The 21352-nt window shown below is 41.3% G+C and overlaps 1 protein-coding gene across 1 annotated transcript; it reads left to right on the top strand.

The window, feature by feature from the left end:
• Positions 1-899: 899 nt before the first annotated feature.
• On the top strand, positions 900-1936 carry LOC123088860 (fasciclin-like arabinogalactan protein 11). Its single transcript, XM_044510926.1, has one exon. It carries the CDS (start codon positions 924-926, stop codon positions 1707-1709), a length of 786 nt encoding a protein of 261 aa, XP_044366861.1. The 5' UTR covers positions 900-923; the 3' UTR covers positions 1710-1936.
• Positions 1937-21352: the final 19416 nt, after the last annotated feature.

Here is a 21352-nt window from a genome sequence, read left to right as displayed (position 1 = left end):
TTCGAGGTGCACGGCTGAGTGCGATCTTCCAGCCAACGATGGATCGATCACTGTCCCAAGATAAGCAGTAGTTATGTCCCCTCAGTGATTCATCTCAATTATACATCCACGAGAAGACGAGATCCCAACTCTTCATTTTGAATCTTGCACGCTTCTGTTCTTTTTTTTCAGGGTTGAATCTTGCACGCTTATCCATGCGTTGATTACATTATACTACTCCCTCCGTAAACTAATATAAGAGCGTTTAGATCACTATTTTAGTAATCTAAACGTTCTTATATTAGTTTACAGAGGGAGTACTAACTAAAACTTACTCCGTCTGTTCGCGGTTGCTAAGGAGGTGAAGCCTGTTGGGGGGTATGCATGCTTTTCGTCATGTTTCGTATGTCGTTTGTTCGCCTGCATTCCCGTAGCGTAAATTGCACAACCCGGTGCCCGAAATAGGAAAAGACAGATGGAGCAAATGGGATCTATGACAATCCATCGGACTTTCAAACGCAGCATTAGAGAGCGAGATGAAACGTATCAAACCTTATTTGTTTATGATAGTATTTTTTGCGGGGTTGTTTATGATAGTATTGATATAGAAATTGCAAATTACACACTTTTAATATCACTATGTGCAGTTTTAAGTGACCGAGAATTATGAATATTACATCCAAACGAGGATTAGCAGACGGATTAATCAAAACCCCATTCATTAATCAGCACTTAGCTGCCCCATGACGCAATCTAGGCAATCCACCTGTTAATGTTCCATCCATTCCTCGATGGCTCGATCTACTTGCATCTCACCTTGCGTACAGCATCTCCATAACTAACCTGCGGATCCCACTTCCATTAATGACATCTCAATTGCACCACCATATATAGCGTAGCCAAGCACACAGTAGCATCACACAAAGAAGAAGCAGCACAAAGCAATGGAGGCGCATATGCGATCCATGACGGCCACCTTTCTCCTCGTGCTCCTCTCCCTGTCCGCAGCCGCTCCGTCAGTTCGTGGCCAGGCGGTGGCGGCCGCGCCGGCTCCAGCGGCGGCTGCCCCGAAGACGATCAAGGCGGTGCTGACCAAGGCCGGGCAGTTCACCAAGTTCCTCCAGCTGCTGCAGTCGACGCAGGAGGAGGAGCAGATCGACACCCAGCTCAAGGGCAAGGCCTCATCCGGCGCCGGTCTCACCGTCTTCGCGCCGCCGGACAACGCCTTCACCGCGCTCAAGTCCGGCTCCCTCAATTCCCTCTCCGACCAACAAAAGACGTCGCTGGTGCAGTTCCACGTGGTCTCCCAGCTGCTCCCCATGGCGCAGTTCGACACGGTGAGCAACCCGCTGCGCACGCAGGCCGGCGACACCGGCAGGGGCAAGTACCCGCTCAACGTCACGTCCGACGGCGGCGGGAGGGTGAACATCTCCACCGGCGTCGTCAACGCCTCCGTCGACGGCACGCTCTACACCGGCGACAGGCTGGTGGTGTACCAGGTGGACAAGGTGCTGCTTCCGTGGGCGCTCTACGGGCCGCCTGTGCCCGCGCCCGTGCCGTCGCCGGCGGCGGACAAGGACAAGAAGAAGGCCGGGCCGGTGGCGGTGGCCGACGCGCCGGAGGCCGATACAGCCACGCCGTCCTCGGCGGCGCCCCGGGAGATGCGGGGCCTCGGCGGCGGTCTCTGCATGGTGGCCATCGTCGTGGCGGCCGCGTGGTGTGGCATGTGACGATCGCGGATGTTGCCTTGCATTGGATGTTTTGATTTTTCCCTTTTCTTCCACGAGACGAGAGGTGCTCGAATCGTTCGGTTTGTTTCGGTGTGCTGTTCTTCGTTTTGTTTATGTTTTTTCAGTATATGATCCTTGTATTTGCTAAAGCTTCGTCACGTTTCGGTCAGTATTTTCCTCCTTTAGCAAAGTACTTCCTTTGTAAACTAATATAAAACCGTTTATATCGCAAAGGGAGTAGCAATATTGAGTGCAGGTGGACGCCACACGGATTTAATTAAACGTTTTTTTAAGAATAAGGTTCAATTAAACGATGAAACCACCAAATCCACGGTCTCAAACAGTTACATCAACTGTGTTAAAAATATGTATAGAAAAAACAGTTAAATGCACGGTCTTCAACATTTCTGAAGGCAGCAGGGGTTCTCAAACTTAGAGTGGAGTATCTGCTCCCGAGCTCAAATACTTTCTTATGAACAGTAAATAAAAAATAATAGTAAAAATTCAAAAAAAAATCTGATTTTTTTGCGGTAAACTTATACAAATGTTTTGTGTGTTGCAAACATTTAGCATGAAAGGACATTCTTGAAATCGTGGGAGAAAAATCAATGCTCCAAACATCATGCATTCAATTAATTTGTGGGTCCGGCAATATCACGGGCTACAACACCACTTACATATTGGCGAAGATTAGTAAGCCAAATACATTGGCTGTTAATCATAGCCGTCGAACCATAACCGGCTAGTAGATGAGCAGGAATATTACAAAATGAGACAAACATAAATTTTATAATCTACGAAGTGCATTTGTAGCTTAAACTTAGCTTCTTGAAAGAGGATGCCAAGAGGACCACGGTCCCATGTTACCGATCCCAACGCAAGCTTCAGCCAGAGGCAGTCCGTGATGAAAATAACTCGGCCCATACCAAACTCTTCAACAAGCCTGATAACATTTATCATGGCCAAAGATTTTGCATGAAGGGCATCCGTGAGACATGCAAGTCTACCAGCAGCTGTAAAAACGACTTCGTCTCCCTTGTCTCTAGCAATACACCCCCATCCACCATCTCCACTGCACAAGAAAGCAGCGTCAACGCAAATCTGCACCCATTCTGTAGGTGGGGGTTTCCACTTTGGTTTGACAGAGCATTTTAGAGTGCTGATTTTGTTTTTTTGCCACGACTTCCACAAATGCCATTTCGTATGAAATTTGTCAAGCAAATAAAACATTTGTCAAAGTTTGTTAAAAAGTTCAGATTTTTTTAAATTTTGTTTCCTTTTTTCATTTTGCTTTAACTGTTCGTCCCGAGCTCATTTGAGCTCGGGAGCAGAAGAGAACTTTCGGAAATACATCAGGATTTTCTAGCTCATCTTGAACTCATCGAAATGCAAACTACAACACTTCAGCAAGTGAAACTTCAAAAGCAACTTCCTTTCTGAACTGATCTTCTTCAGCGGGGACTAGGTTGGCGATGGCACAGGTTTCAGCAACATGCAAGGGCTAAGAGTGGACATCTCGAGAGCACGTCGATGATCATGCCGGGGAGGGGAAGACAGAAGCACACAGGGTGCCCAGGCTGAAGTTGCATACAATAGCATCTGACAAACGCGAGCTTGTTAAGAAGCGTTGGACTGAGACCTGCACCTTTAGTGTTAGTCTCGAGTCAGTCACCCCATCAAGCTGTGTGGCGCTTTGATCACTTCAGAGAGCATTTGGGTAAAAGAACCCACCATCCTTGCACTGGATTTGTCATTTCTTCAGAGTTTTTAGGATTAGCCACCACACCTGTTTTTGATGTCAGACCAAACAACATTATTAAAGACATAATAATTCCTAGTTTTTCCAACGCATCAAGGACTACAAACACAAATAGAATTAAGAGAAGAATGTTTTTTGTTTGATCATTAAACGAGTGAGGGCCTCCTTTAACCGAGGCCTTTCTTGCCCGAGGTCTCGAGTGAGTCGTTTGTCGCGGATGCCATGCTTAAAAGCGGCAATTGCCTCCCCGTCCAGGTAGTCCACTATTTGATTTTTCTTAGCTAAGAACCGATTCCGGAATTGTCTAGCAAGCTCCCCTAGCCTTTACACAATATGACCGAGGTCGTCGGGATCCGAAGGTCGGGCGTAAGTCCCCTGGAAGTTAGTTCGAAAAGCATTTTCGAGGTCTTCCCAACTGCCAATCCAGTTCTCGGCCAGGCTGTTAAGCCAATGTCGGGCCGGTCCCTTGATCTTTAAAGGCATGTACTTGACGGTATTAAGTTCATCTCCTCGAGCCATATCAATGTGCATGAGGAAGACTTCAATCCAAACTGTTGGGTCCATATGCAGGGAAACGCAGTAGGAAACAAAAAAAATTCGGACCTACGCACCAGCCGAGGACCACTATGAAGATGCATACAAGGGTTTTGATTTCTAATCGTTACCAACTCGTAGCGCAGCGGAAGTAGAGTTAGTGAAGATCGTTGGTGTAGATCCTCGCAACTAGGATTTTACAACCTCACAACCGAGAGGATGTACTCCCTCGTCAGCTCACCGGACATATCTCCAGACAGCCCTCCGGGAGGCCTCAGGACAGTCCCTTGGATAGTCCCACCGGATGGATCCACGGACAACCCTTTGGGAGGCCTCTGGATAGTCCCACCGGACGGATCCTCGGACAACCCTTTGGGAGGCCTCTGGACAGTCCCTCAGATAGTCCCATCGGACGGATCCTCAGACAGCCCCTCAGGCAAAAGATCAAAACTACGACCTCTCTCTGGGTTGCACACATACGGTGTCAGCTATCCGGCAGGGCTTCGTCATCCAGAACTAGTTCCCATCGGAACGCAAACATTCTTTCAGCTCTACGAAACTATTTCGTGGGAGGGAGAGAGAATGCTAGATCATGCATGGCATTTGTATGAGAGATTTGAGTGAGTATCGAGCGCATCTCTCCACCTCTATTTATAGGCCAAGCCCAAGGGGTAGAGGACAATTGGAAATACTAAATTGCCCTCAGATATTTTCATCCACTATTCATGAGATGAAATTACCAAAATGCCCTCAGATATTTTCATCCACTATTCATGAGATGAAATTACCAAAATTCCCTCAGATAATTTCATCCAGTATTCATGAGATGAAATTACCAAAATGCGCTCAAATATTTTCATCCACTATTCATGAGACTATCCATGAGATATTTTTTCGCAACCGTTTAATCCGAAAAAATTCCCGAAAGTCCAGAACATTTCTGGCACCCACTTAAATAATTCTGGACGCGTTCCGAAACATTTCTGGTAGGATGATTTTTCTCTTTGAAACATTTCTTATAACTCCGAAACTTTTCCGGTTTTCTCTCTGGAAATTTTCCATCGTCTCCAAAACTTTTCCGGTGACTTTCTCTCAGACTCCCTGTCTAGTATTCAACACATAGATGACCCTTAAGCGTGTGACCCTGTAGGTTCGGTGAAGTATTGATATGTCCATTTTGCATCATGCTTTTACATCGATATTTATTGCATTATGGGCTGTTATTACATGTTATGTCACAATACTTATGGCTATTCTATCTTATTTTACAAGGTTTACCATGAAAAGGGAGAATGCCGGCAACTGGAACTCTGGGCTGGAAAAGGGGCAAATATTGGAAACCTATTCTGCACAGCTCCAAAAGTCCTGAAACTCCACGAAAGTCATTTTTGGAATTAATAAGAATTATTGAGCGAAAGAAGTACCAAAGGGGGCCCACACCCTGGCCAGGACAGTGGGGGGCGCACCCACCCCTACTAGGCACGCCCCCTACCTCGTGGGCCCCCTGGTGGCCCTCCGGTGCCCATCTTCTGCTATATGAAGTCTCTTACCCTGTAAAAAATCATAAGCAAGCTTACGGGACGAAACTCCGCCGCCACGAGGCGGAGCCTTGGCGGAACTAGTCTAGGGCTCTCGCGAAGCTGTTCTGTCGGGGAAACTTCCCTCCGGGAGAGGGAAATCATCACCATCGTCATCACCAACGATCCTCTCATCGGGAGGGGGTCAATCTCCATCAACATCTTCACCATCACCATCTCCTCTCAAACCCTAGTTCATCTCTTGTATCCAATCTTTGTACCCCAAACCTCAGATTGGTACATGTGGGTTGCTAGTAGTGTTGATTACTCCTTGTAGTTGATGTTAGTTGGTTTATTTTGTGGAAGATCATATGTTCAGATCCTTAATGCATATTAATACCCCTCTGATTATGAACATGAATATGCTTTGTGAGTAGTTACATTTGTTCCTGAGGACATGGGTGAAGTCTTGCTATTAGTAGTCATGTGAATTTGGTATTCATTCGATATTTTGATGAGATGTATGTTGTCTATCCTCTAGTGGTGTTATGTGAACGTCGACTACATGACACTTCACCATTATTTGGGCCTAGAGGAAGGCATTGGGAAGTAATAAGTAGATGATGGGTTGCTAGAGTGACAAAAGCTTAAACCCTAGTTTATGCGTTGCTTCGTAAGGGGCTGATTTGGATCCACTAGTTTCATGCTATGGTTAGGTTTACCTTAATACTTCTTTTGTAGTTGCGGATGCTTGCAATAGGGGTTAATCATAAGTGGGATGCTTGTCCAAGAAAGGACAGTGCCCAAGCACATGTCCACCCACATATCAAATTATCAAAGTAATGAACGTGAATGATATGAGCGTGATGAAAACTAGCTTGACGATAATTCCCATGTGTCCTCGGGAGCGCTTTTCTCATTATAAGAATTTGTCCAGGCTTGTCCTTTGCTAAAAAAAGGATTAGGCCACCTTGTTGCACCTTATTTACTTTCATTGCTTGTTACCCGTTACAAATTATCCTATCACAAAACTATCTGTTACCTACAATTTCAGTGCTTGCAGAGAATACCTTACTGAAAACCGCTTGTCATTTCCTTCTGCTCCTCGTTGGGTTCGACACTCTTACTTATCGAAAGGACTACGATAGATCACCTATACTTGTGGGTCATCAAGACTCTTTTCTGGCGCCGTTGCTGGGGAGTGAAGCGTCATTGGTGAGTGGAACTTGGTAAGGAAATATTTATATAGTGTGCTGAAATTTACTGTCACTTGTTACTATGGAAACTAATCCTTTGAGGGGCTTGTTCGGGGCATCTTCGCTTCGACCGGTAGAGCAAAGAGTTTCTCCTCAACCTACTGAACCTACTGAAAATGTTTACTTTGAGATTCCTTCGGGTATGATAGAGAAACTGCTAGCTAATCCCTTTGCAGGAGATGGAACATTGCATCCCAATTTACACCTTATCTATGTGGATGGAGTTTGTGGATTATTTAAGCTTGCAGGTATACCCGATGATGTTGTCAAGAGGAAGGTGTTCCCTTTATCTTTGAAGGGAGACACATTGACATGGTATAGGCTATGTGATGATACGGGATCTTGGGACTATAAACGATTGAAATTGGAATTTCACCAGAAGTTCTATCCTATGCATCTTGTTCATTGTGACCGTAATTATATATATAATTTTTGGCCTCGCGAAGGAGAAAGCATCGGTCAATCTCGGGGGAGGCTTAAGTCAATGTTATATTCATGCCCCAATCATGAGCTCTCAAGAGAAATGATTATTCAAAACTTTTATGCTCGGCTTTCTCTCAATGATCGCACCATGCTTGATACTTCCTGTGCTGGTTCTTATATGCTGAAGACTATTGAATTCAAGTGGGATTTATTGGAAAGAATTAAACGCAACTCTGAAGATTGGGGTTCTGACGATGGTAAGGAGTCAGGTATGACACCTAAGTTTGATTGTGTTAAATGTTTTATGAATACCGATGCTTTTCGTGGATTTAGCGCTAAATATAGACTTGACTATGAGATATTAGCTTCTTTCTGTGAATCTTTTGCTACTCATGTTGACCTCCCTAAGGAGAAGTGGTTTAAATATAATCCTCTCATTGAAGTAAAAGTAGTTGCACCCATTACAGTTGAAGAAAAGACTATCACTTATAATGATCCTATTGTTCCTACTACTTATGTTGAGAAACTGCCTTTCCCTGTTAGGATAAAGGATCACGCTAAAGCTTCAACTTTAGTACGTAAAAGTAATACTGGAACATATACACCTCCTGAGCAAATTAAAGTTGAACCTAGTATTGCTATGATTAAAGATCTCTTGGCTGATAATATTGATGGGCATGTTATTTACTTCTGTGAGGAAGCTGCTAATATTGCTAAATCCGATGCTAAGATACATAGACCTGCTATAGGCATTTCTGTTATTTCTTTTAAAATAGGAGATCATTATTATCATGGCTTATGTGATATGGGTGCTAGTGCTAGTGCAATACCTATTTCCTTATACCAAGAAATTATGCATGATATTGCACCCGCTGAGTTAGAAGATATTGATGTCACTATTAAGCTTGCCAATAGATATACTATTTCACCAGTTGGGATTGTTAGAGATGTTGAAGTCTTGTGTGGGAAAGTTAAATATCCTGCTGATTTTCTTGTTCTTGGTTCCCCACAAGATAGTTTTTGTCCCATTATATTTGGTAGACCCTTCTTGAATACTGTTAATGCTAGGATTGATTGCAAAAAGGATGTTGTTACAATTGACTTAGGGGATATGTCTCATGAGTTTAATTTTGCTAAGTTTCATAGACAACCCCATGATAAAGAATTGCCTAGTAAGGATGAAATTATTGGTCTTGCTTCTATTTCCGTGCCTCCTACTGATCCGTTAGAACAATATTTGTTAGACCACGAATATGATATGTTTATGAATGAAAGAAGGGAAATAGATGAAGTATTCCTTAAACAGGGTCCTATTCTGAAACACAACTTGCCTGTTGAAATCCTAGGTGATCCTCCTCCACCTAAGGGCGATCCCGTGTTTGAGCTTAAACCTTTACCTGATAATCTTAAATATGCTTATCTTGATGAAAAGAAGATATATCCTGTTATTATTAGTGCTAACCTTTCAGAGCAGGAAGAGGAAAGATTATTGAAAACTCTGAAGAAGCACCGTGCTGCTATTGGATATACTCTTGATGATCTTAAGGGCATTAGGCCCACTCTATGCCAACACAAAATTAAATTGGATGAAGGCTCCAAACCAGTTAGAGATCATCAACGACGGTTAAATCCTAAGATGAAATAAGTGGTAAGAAAGGAGATAGTAAAGCTCCTTGAGGCAGGTATAATTTATCCCGTTGCTGATAGCGATTGGGTAAGTCCTGTCCATTGCGTCCCTAAGAAGGGAGGTATTACTGTAGTTCCTAATGATAAAGATGAATTGATCCCGCAAAGAATTATTACAGGCTATAGGATGGTAATTGATTTCCGCAAATTAAATAAAGCTACAAAGAAAGATCATTACCCTTTACCTTTTATTGATCAAATGCTAGAAAGACTATCCAAACACATACATTTCTGCTTTCTAGATGGTTACTCTGGTTTCTCTCAAATACCCGTGTCAGCGGACGATCAATCAAAAACTACTTTGACTTACCCTTTCGGTACTTTTGCTTATAGACGTATGCCTTTTGGTTTATGTAATGCACCAGCTACCTATCAAAGATGCATGATGGCTATATTCTCTGACTTTTGTGAAAATATTTGTGAGGTATTCATGGATGATTTCTCCGTTTATGGATCCTCTTTTGATGATTGCTTGAGCAACCTTGATCGAGTTGCAGAGATGTGAAGACACTAGTCTTGTCTTGAATTGGGAAAAGTGCCACTTTATGGTTAATGAAGGCATTGTCTTGGGGCATAAAATTTCTGAAAGAGGTATTCAAGTTGATAAAGCTAAAGTTGATGCTATTGAAAAGATGTCGTGTCCCAAGGACATTAAAGGTATACGAAGTTTCCTTGGTCATGCCGGTTTTTATAGGAGGTTCATTAAGGACTTTTCTAAAATCTCTAGGCCTCTGACTAATCTATTGCAAAAAGTTATTCCTTTTGTCTTTGATGATGATTGTGTATAAGCATTTGAAATACTTAAGAAAGCTTTGATCACTGCACCTATTGTCCAGCCACCTGATTGGAATTTACCCTTTGAAATTATGCGTGATGCTAGTGGTTATGCTGTAGGTGTTGTTCTCGGGTAAAGAGTTGGTAAGAAACTAAATGTTATCCAGTATGCTAGTAAAACTCTTGACACTGCCCAGAGAAATTATGCTACCACTGAAAAAGAGTTCTTAGCAGTTGTATTTGCTTGTGATAAGTTCAGACCTTATATTGTTGATTCTAAAGTAACTATTCACACTGATCATGCTGCTATTAAATATCTTATGGAAAAGAAAGATGCTAAGCCTAGACTGATTAGATGGGTTCTCTTGCTCCAAGAATTTGATTTGCATATTATTGATAGAAAGGGAGCTGAGAACCCCATTGCAGACAACTTGTATAGGTTAGAGAATGTTCTTGATGAGCCACTACCCATTGATGATAGCTTTCCTGATGAACAATTAGCAGTCATAAATGCTTCTCGTACTGCTCCATGGTATGCTGATTATGCTAAATACATTGTTGCTAAATTTATACCACCTAGTTTCACATACCAGCAAAAGAAAAAGTTCTTTTATGATTTAAGACATTACTTTTGGGATGACCCACACCTTTATAAAGAAGGAGTAGATGGCGTTATTAGACATTGTGTACCTGAGCATGAACAGGAACAGATCCTACGCAAGTGTCACTCCGAACCATATGGAGGACACCACGCTGGAGATAGAACTGCATATAAGGTATTGCAATTTGGTTTTTATTGGCCTACTCTCTTCAAAGCAGCCTGTAAGTTTGTCTTGTCTTGTGATGAATATCAAAGAATTGGTAATATTAGTAGACGTCAAGAAATGCCTATGAACTATTCTCTTGTTATTGAACCATTTGATGTTTGGGGCTTTGATTATATGGGACCTTTTCCTGCCTCTAATGGATATACACATATTTTAGTTGCTATTGATTATGTTACTAAGTGGGTAGAAGCTATTCCAACTAGTAGTGTTGATCATAACACCTCTATTAAGATGCTTAAAGAAGTTATTTTTTCGAGGTTTGGAGTCCCCAGATATCTCATGACTGATGGTGGTTCACATTTTATTCATGGTGCTTTTCGTAAAATGCTTGCTAAGTATGATGTTAATCATAGAATTGCATCTCCATATCACCCACAGTCTAGTGGTCAAGTAGAATTGAGCAATAGAGAGCTCAAATTAATTTTGCAAAAGACTGTTAATAGATCTAGAAAGAATTGGTCCAAGAAACTTGATGATGCATTATGGGCCTATAGAGCTGCATATAAGAATCCTATGGGTATGTCTCCGTATAAGATGGTTTATGGAAAAGCATGTCACTTACCTCTCAAACTTGAACATAAAGCATATTGGGCTATTAAAGAGATCAACTATGACTTCAAACTTGTCGGTGAGAAGAGGCTATTTGATATTAGCTCACTTGATGAATGGAGAACCCAAGCTTATGAGAATGCCAAGTTGTTTAAAGAAAAGGTTAAAAGATGGCATGACAAAAGGATACAAAAGCGTGAGTTTAACATAGGTGATTATGTGTTGCTATTCAACTCTCGTTTAAGATTTTTTGCAGGAAAACTTCTCTCTAAATGGGAAGGCCCTTACATTATCGAGGAGGTCTATCGTTCTGGTGCCATAAAAATCAACAACTTCAAAGGCACAAGTCCGAGGGTGGTGAACGGTCAAAGAATCAAACATTATATCCCAGGTAATCCTATAAATGTTGAAACTAATATTATTGAAACGGTAACCCCGGAGGAATACATAAGGGACACTTTCCAGAATGTTTCAAACTCCGAAAAGGAATAGGTATGTGGTATGGTAAGTAAACCGACTCCAAAACAGTTCCAATAGCAATTTTTCTCCGTTTTGGAGTATTTAAGAAAATAGGAAATTAAGAAGTAGTCCGGGAAGGACACGAGGCGTCCACGAGGGTGGAGGGCGCGCCCACCTTAACTGGGCGCGCCCCCTGCCTCGTGGGCACCTCATGTGCTCTTCGGACTCCGTTTTCTTGCACGATACTTATTTTGGTCGGTAAAAATTCATTATATAATCTCCCGAAGGTTTTGACCACCGTATCACGCAAAAATCTTCTGTTTTCATTTCGAGCTGTTTTTCTGACAGATCTAGAGCACCATGACGTCTCCAAGCGCTCCCAAGGACATGTTTTTCGAGAGGGTTATCAACCCCTATCTCGTGGAGATGCTGCAACACCCTCAAACCATTGAGATGCGTGAGGGGGTGCTGCACATCCGCGATGTGGAGGGACCAAGGCGTACCGGAAGCGTGGAGACAAAGCTCGAAGCTATGGAACAACAAGTTTTCAAGTGCCAAGGGATGGTGAAGCGCGGACTTAATGCCAACCAGATGATGATCACGGAATTCACCAACAACCACAAGCTGGACGCCAAGAACATTGGGGAGACCATCTTCAAGCTTCATGAGAAAATCGAGCATCTCCAAGCCCAGATCTTTGACCTGCAAAACCAAAACTGTGAGTATGAATATAGATTCAAGAGGATGAGTTTGGCTGCAGATTTGAGGATCCCGGAGACTCGATCATCCTTCTATGGTGGTGAGCCTATGCTACCTCTTGAGCACTGCGTTGGTTTTCCCCGAAGAGGAGAGGATGATGCAGCAAAGTAGCGTAAGTATTTCCCTTAGTTTTTGAGAACCAAGGTATCAATCCAGTAGGAGACCACGCACAAGTCCCTCGTACCTACACAAAACGATAGCAACTCGCAACAGGCGCGATTAGGGGTTGTCAATCCCTTCACGGTCACTTACGAGAGTGAGATCTAATAGATAATATTTTTGGTATTTTTGATAGATAGATGCAAAGTAAAAAGTAAAAGGAAGAGTAAAAACAAAGCAAGTAAATAAAGTGATAGAGATTGATATGATGAGAAGAGACCCGGGGGCCATAGGTTTCACTAGTGGCTTCTCTCAAGAGCACAAGTATTCTACGGTGGGTGAACAAATTACTGTTGAGCAATTGACAGAATTGAGCATAGTTATGAGTATATCTAGGCAATGATCATGTATATAGGCATCACGTCCAAGACAAGTAGATCGAAACGATTCTGCGTCTACTACTATTACTCCACTCATCGACCGCTATCCAGCATGCATCTAGAGTATTAAGTTAAAAACAGATTAATGCCTTAAGCAAGATGACATGATGTAGAGGGATAAATTCATGCAATATGATATAAACCCCATCTTGTTATCCTCGATGGCAACAATACAATACGTGCCTTGCTGCCCCTTCTGTCACTGGGAAAGGACACCGCAAGATTGAACCCAAAGCTAAGCACTTCTCCCATTGCAAGAACTACTAATCTAGTTGGCCAAACCAAAAAGGATAATTCAAAGAGACTTGCAAAGATAACTCAATCATACATAAAAGAATTCAGAGAAGAATCAAATATTTTGCATAGATAATACTGGATCATAAACCCACAATTCATCGGTCTCAACAAACACACCACAAAAAGAAGATTACATCGAATAGATATCCACAAGAGAGGGGTAGAACTTTGTATTGAGATCCAAAAAGAGAGAAGAAGCGATCTAGCTACTAGCTATGGACCCGAAGGTCTGAAGTAAACTACTCACACTTCATCAGAGGGGCTATGGTGTTGATGTAGAAGCCCTCCGTGGTGGATGCCCCCTCCAGCGTAGCTCCGGAATAGGCCCCAAGATGGGATCTCGTGGATACAGAAGGTTGCAGTGGTGGAATTAGGTTTTTGGCTCCTGTTCTGATCGTTTGGGGATACATAGGTATATATAGGAGGAAGGAGTACGTCGGTGGAGCGTCAGGGGGCCCACGAGGTAGGGGGGCGCACCCAGGGGGTGGGGGGTGCCCTCCACCCTCGTGACCGCCTCTGGCACTTCTTGGAGTAGGGTCCAAGTCTCCTGGATCATGTTCGGTTGGAAAATCACGTTCCCGAAGGTTTCATTCTATTTGGACTCCGTTTGATATTCTGTTTCTTCAAAACACTGAAATAGGCAAAAAAACAGCAATTTTGGGCTGGGCCTCTGGTTAATAGGTTAGTCCCAAAAATAATATAAAAGTGTAAAATAAAGCCCAATATAGTCCAAAACAGTAGATAAAGTAGCATGGAGCAATCAAAAATTATAGATACGTTGGAGACGTATCAGGCATCCCCAAGCTTAATTCCTGCTCGTCCTTGAGTAGGTAAATGATAAAAAAGAATTTTTGATGCGGAGTGATACTTTGGCATAATTTCAATGTAAATCTTCTTAATTGTGATATGAATATTCAGATCCGAAAGATTCAAGACAAAAGTTCATATTGACATAAAAAATAATAATACTTCAAGCATACTAATCAAAGCAATCATGTCTTCTCAAAATAACATGGCCAAGGAAAGTTATCAAAATCATATAGTCTGGCTATGCTCCATCTTCCCCACACAAAATATTTAAATCATGCACAACCTCGATGACAAGCCAAGCAATTGTTTCGTACTTATGACATTCTCAAAACTTTTTCAATCTTCATGCAATACATGAGCGTGAGCCATGGATATAGCACTATAGGTGGAATAGAAGGGTGGTTGTGGAGAAGACAAAAAGAGGGAAGATAGTCTCACATCATCTAGGCGTATCAACGGGCTATGGAGATGCCCATCAATAGATATCAATGTGAGTGAGTAGGGATTGCCATGCAATGAATGCACTAGAGCTATAAGTATATGAAAGCTCTACAAAAGAAACTAAGTGAGTGTGCATCCAACTCGCTTGCTCATGAAGACCTAGGGCATTTTGAGGAAGCCCATCATTGGAATATACAAGCCAAGTTCTATAATGAAAAATTCCCACTAGTATATAAAAGTGACAAAATGAGAGACTCTCTATCATGAAGATCTTGGTGCTACTTTGAAGAACAAGTGTGGTAAAAGGATAGTAGCATTGTCCCTTCTCTCTTTTTCTCTCATCATTTTTTTATTTGGGCTTTTCTCTCTTTTTTTGTCCTCTTTTTTTTTATTATTTTTCGTCCGGAGTCTCATCCTGACTTATGGGGGAATCATAGTCTCCATCATCCTTTCCTCACTTGGGACAATGCTCTAATAATGATGATCATCACACTTTTATTTTTCTTACAACTCAACAATTACAACTCGATACTTAGAACAAAGTATGACTCTATATGAATGCCTTCGGCAGTGTACCAGAATATGCAATGAATCATGAGTGACATGTATGAAAGAATTATGAACGGTGGCTTTGCCAAAAATACAATGTCAACTACATGATCATGCTAGCAATATGACAATGATGGAGCGTGTCATAATAAATGGAACGGTGGAAAGTTGCATGGCAATATATCTCGGAATGGCTATGGAAAGGCCATGATAGGTAGGTATGGTGGCTGTTTTGAGGAAGGTATATGGTGGGTGTATGATACCGGCGAAAAGTGCACGGTATTAGAGAGGCTAGCAAAGGTGGAAGGATGGGAAACGTGTGTATAATCCATGGACTCAACATTAGTCATAAAGAACTCATATACTTGTTGCAAAAATCTAGAAGTTATCAAAGCAAAGTATTACGCACATGCTCCTAGGGGGATAGATTGGTAGGAAAAGACCATCGCTCGTCCCCGACCGCCACTCATAAGGAAGACAATCAATAAATAAATCATGCTCCGAGTTCATCACATAACGGTTCACCATACGTGCATGCTACGGGAATCACAAACTTCAACACAAGTATTCTTTGAATTCACAACTACTTAACTAGCATGACTCTAATATCACCATCTTCATATCTCAAAACAATTGTCAAGCATCAAACTTATCTTAGTATTCAACGCACTCAAAAGAAAGTTTCACATATCTTGAACACCAAGTATATTAACATTATGCAAATTACCATGCTATTAACGACTCTCAAAATAATCTAAGTGAAGCATGAGAGATCAATAGTTTCTTTAAAACAAATCCACCACCATGCTCTAAAATATATAAGTGAAGTACTAGAGCAGAAATTATTACTCTCAAAAGATATAAGTGAAGCACTATGAGCAAAACTATCAAGCTCAAAAGATATAAGTGAAGCACATAGAGTATTCTAACAAATTCCAAATCATGTATGGCTCTCTCAAAAGGTGTGTACAGCAAGGATGATTGTGGTAAACTAACAAGCAAAGACACAAATAATACAAGACGCTCCAAGCAAAACACATATCATGTGGTGAATAAAAATATAGCTCCAAGTAAATTACCGATGGAAGTGGACGAAAGAGGGGATGCCTTCCGGGGCATCCCCAAGCTTTGACTTTTTGGTGTCCTTGGATTATCTTGGGGGTGCCATGGGCATACCCAATCTTAGGCTCTTGCCACTCCTTGTTCCATAATCCATCAAAAGAATTCACCCAAAAATTGAAAACTTCACAACACAAAACTCAACAGAAATCTCGTGAGCTCCGGTAGAGAAAGAAAACAAAAGACTACTTCAAGGTACTGTAATGAACTCATTCTTTATTTATATTGGTGTTAAACCTACTGTATTACAACTTCTCTATGGATTATAAACTATTTTACTAGCCATAGATTCATCAAAATAAGCAAACAACACACGTAAAACAGAATCTGTCAAAAACAGAACAGTCTGTAGCAATCTGTAACTAACGCAAACTTCTGGAACTCTAAAAATTCTACCAAAATAGGAATTCCTGGAAAAAAATTTATTGAACAGCAGCAAAAAGAATCAACACAAAAGACCTTTCCTGTGATTTAACAAAATTATATTCGTGCGCGCAAAGTTTCTGTTTTTCAGCAGAATCAAATAAACTATCATCGTAGGTTACCCTATAGGTTCTACTTGGCACAAACACTAATTAAAACATAAAACCACATCCAAACAGAATGTAGATGGATTATTTATTCCTAAACGGAAGCAAAAACAAAAAACACAAAATAAAATTGGGTTGCCTCCCAACAAGCACTATTGTTTAACGCCCCTAGCTAGGCATAAAAGCAAGGATAGATCTAGGTATTGCCATCTTTGGTAGGCAATCCATAAGTGGCTCTCATGATAGATTCATATGGTAATTTTATTTTCTTTCTAGGGAAGTGTTTCATACCCTTCTTTAAGGGAAATTGGAATCTAATATTCCCTTCCTTCATATCAATAATTGCACCAATCCTTCTAAGGAAAGGTCTACCAAGAATAATAGGACATGAAGGATTGCAATCTATATCAAGAACGATAAAATCTACGGGCACATAATTCCTATTTGCAACAATAAGAACATCATCAATTCTTCCCATAGGTTTTTTAATAGTGGAATCTGCAAGATGCAAGTTTAGAGAGCAATCATCAAAATCACGGAAATCTAGCAAATCACACAAAGCTTTGGGAATAGTAGAGACACTAGCACCCAAATCACACAATTTGGTATTATCTTGCGCCATGGCAACAAGTAATCCAACACACAAGCAAACAGAAAGGCAAAGGGAAAAATGGGAAACGGGAAAGAGAGGAGGAGATTGGGAAAGAGAGGGCAAATAAAACGGCAAGGGTGAAGTGGGGGAGAGGAAAACGAGAGGCAAATGGCAAATAATGTAATGCGAGAGATAGGGATTGTGATGGGTACTTGGTATTGTTGACTTGCTTGCGTGAGCCTCCCCGGCAACGGCGCCAGAAATTCTTCTTGCTACCTCTTGAGCACTGCGTTGGTTTTCCCCGAAGAGGAGAGGATGATGTAGCAAAGTAGCATAAGTATTTCCCTCAGTTTTTTAGAACCAAGGTATCAATCCAGTAGGAGACCACACACAAGTCCCTCGTACCTACACAAAACGATAGCAACTCGCAACCAACGTGATTAGGGGTTGTCAATCCCTTCACGGTCACTTACGAGAGTGAGATCTGATAGATAATATTTTTGGTATTTTTGATAGATAGATGCAAAGTAAAAAGTAAAAGGCAAAGTAAAAACAAAGCAAGTAAATAAAGTGATAGAGATTGATATGATGAGAATAGACCTGGGGGCCATAGGTTTCAATAGTGGCTTCTCTCAAGAGCATAAGTATTTTACGGTGGGTGAACAAATTACTGTTGAGCAATTGACAGAATTGAGCATAGTTATGAGTATATCTAGGCAATGATCATGTATATAGGCATCACGTCCAAGACAAGTAGATCGAAACGATTCTGCATCTACTACTATTACTCCAGTCATCGACCGCTATCCAGCATGCATCTAGAGTATTAAGTTAAAAATAGAGTAACGCCTTAAGCAAGATGACATGATGTAGAGGGATAAATTCATGCAATATGATAGAAATCCCATCTTGTTATCCTCAATGGCAACAATACAATACGTGCCGTGCTGCCCCTTCTGTCACTGGGAAAGGACACCGCAAGATTGAACCCAAAGCTAAGCACTTCTCCCATTGCAAGAACTACCAATCTAGTTGGCCAAACCAAAAAGGATAATTCGAAGATACTTGCAAAGATAACTCAATCATACATAAAAGAATTCAGAGAAGAATCAAATATTTTCCATAGATAATACTGGATCATAAACCCACAATTCATCGGTCTCAACAAACACACCGCAAAAAGAAGATTACATCGAATAGATCTCCACAAGAGAGGGGGAGAACTTTGTATTGAGATCCAAAAAGAGAGAAGAAGCGATCTAGCTACTAGCTATGGACCCGAAGGTCTGAAGTAAACTACTCACACTTTATCGGAGGGGCTATGGTGTTGATGTAGAAGCCCTCCATGGTGGATGCCCCCTCCGGCGGAGCTCCAAAACAGGACCCAAGATGGGATCTCGTGGATACAGAAGGTTGCGGCGGTGGAATTAGGTTTTTGGCTCATGTTCTGATCGTTTGGGGATACATAGGTATATATAGGAGGAAGGAGTACGCCGGTGGAGCGTCAGGGGGCCCACGAGGTAGGGGGGCGCGCCTAGGGGGGGGGGGACGCCCTCCACCCTCGTGACCGCCTCTGGCACTTCTTGGAGTAGGGTCCAAGTCTCCTGGATCATGTTCGGTTGGAAAATCATGTTCCCGAAGGTTTCATTCCGTTTGGACTCCGTTTGATATTCCATTTCTTCGAAACCCTGAAATAGGCAAAAACAGCAATTCTGGGCTGGGACTCCGGTTAATAGGTTAGTCCCAAAAATAATAAAAAAGTGGAAAATAAAGCCCAATATAGTCCAAAACAGTAGATAAAGTAGCATGGAGCAATCAAAAATTATACATACGTTCGAGACGTATCAGCCTATGCCTTGGAAGACGGACGACAAGCCTACATTATCAACAACTCCTTCTTCACCACCTCCGAGGACATAATCATATGGGTACGGGCACTCCCCTTGGCAACTGCCAAGCTTGGGGGAGGTGCCCCGGTATCGTATCACCATCACACTCCTATCTTTACCGTTTTACTTAGTCGATCCTTTTGGTAATATCTTGATCTAGTAGAATAAAGCTTTGGTATGAATTAGTTTTGAGTTTTGCATTTTGATCCCTCTATGTAATCGAGTCCGTGAGCTATATATAATAAAGATTAGTGTTGAGTCAAGGGCTTTGCTTTTTGCTATGATCTTGAAGAAATAGAAAGAATAAAAAGAATAAAAGAGTTCATATTGATCTTATGGATAGTAATGACTTCACATATAAAGAGTATGAGGCATCGTTTTGGTCATCGTTGCAATTAATAGGAAGTAATAAAGAAAGAGAGGTTTTCACATATAAATATACTATCTTGGACATCTTTTATGATTGTGAGCACTCATTAAAGTATGACATGCTAAAGAGTTGATGTTGGACAAGGAAGACAACATAATGGGTTATGTTTTCTCACATCTTAGTTAAAGTATATTGTCATGGATCGTCCAACATGTTGAGCTTGCCTTTCCCCCTCATGCTAGCCGAACTCCTTGCACCAAGTAGAGATACTACTTGTGCTTCCAAATATCCTTAAACCCAGTCTTGCCATGAGAGTCCACCATACCTACCTATGGATTGAGTAAGATCCTTCAAGTAAGTTGTCATGTTGCAAGCAATAAAAATTGCTCTCTAAATATGTATGACTTATTAGTGCGGAGAAAATAAGCTTTATACGATCGTGTGATATGGAAGTAATAAAAGCGACAGACTGCATAATAAAGGTTCATATCACAAGTGGAAATATAAAGTGACGTTCTTTTGCATTAGGATTTTGTGCATCCAACCCTAAAAGCACATGACAACCTATGCTTACCTTTGCGAAGGGCCTATCTTTTACATTATGCAAGAGTCAAGGTGATCATCACCTTTCCCTTTTTCATTTTATCCTTTGGCAAGCACCTCGTGTTGGAAAGATCCTGATATATATATACAATTGGATGTAAGTTAGCATGAACTATTATTGTTGACATCACCCAAAGGTGAATACGTTGGGAGGCGAAATTATAAGCCCCTATCTTTCTCTGTGTCCGATTAAAACTCCATAACCATAAGTATTGCGTGAGTGTTAGCAATTGTAGAAGACTATATAATAGTTGAGCATGTGGACTTGCTAAAAAGCTCTATTCTTGACTCTTTCCGATGTTATGATAAGTTGCAATTGCTTCAATGACTGAGATTATAGTTTGATAGTTCTCAATAAAGTTTATGATTCATACTTGACATTGTGAACAGATTGTTACTTGAGCATAAGAAATCATATGACAATATATATATATATATATATATGTTGATGTTATAAGAATGATCATGATGCCTTCATGTCCATATTTTATTTTTATCGCCACATTGATGTCTACTACACAACCTTCTTCTTGTAAACGTTGTTGGGCCTCCAAGTGTAGAGGTTTGTAGAGCAGTAGCAAATTTCCCTCAAGTGGATGACCAAAGTTTTATCAATCCGTGGGAGGCGTAGGATGAAGATGGTCTCTCTCAAGCAACCCTGCAACCAAATAACAAAGAGTCTCTTGTGTCCCCAACACACCCAATACAATGGTAAATTGTATAGGTGCACTAGTTCGGCGAAGAGATGGTGATACAAGTGCAATATGGATGATAGATATGGGTTTTTGTAATCTGAAAATATAAAAACAACAAGGTAACTAATGATAAAAGTGAGCGTAAACGGTATTGCAAGGGTAGGAAACAAGGCCTAGGGTTCATACTTTCACTAGTGCAAGTTCTCTCAACAATAATAACATACTTGGATCATATAACTATCCCTCAACATGCAACAAAGAGTCACTCCAAAGCCACTAATAGCGGAGAACAAACGAAGATATTATGGTAGGGTACGAAACCACCTCAAACTTATCCTTTCTGTTCTATCAATTCAAGAGTCCGTAGTAAAATAACATGAAGGTATTTTTTCCGTTCAATCTATCATAGAATTCATACTAGAATAACACCTTAAGACACAAATCAACCAAAACCCTAATGTCACCTAGATACTCCATTGTCACCTCAAGTATCCGTGGGCATGATTATACGATATGCATCACACAATCTCAGATTCATCTATTCAACCAACACAAAGTACTTCAAAGAGTGCCCCAAAGTTTCTACCAGAGAGTCAAGACGAAAATGTGTGCCAACCCCTATGCATAGGTTCATGGGCGGAACCCGCAAGTTGATCACCAAAACAT

Source organism: Triticum aestivum, chromosome 1B (assembly GCF_018294505.1).
Source record: "Triticum aestivum cultivar Chinese Spring chromosome 1B, IWGSC CS RefSeq v2.1, whole genome shotgun sequence".
Classification (NCBI taxonomy): Eukaryota; Viridiplantae; Streptophyta; class Magnoliopsida; order Poales; family Poaceae; genus Triticum; species Triticum aestivum.
The sequence above is the reverse complement of the archived record's forward strand: the minus strand, read 5'-3'. Positions and strand labels throughout refer to the sequence as shown.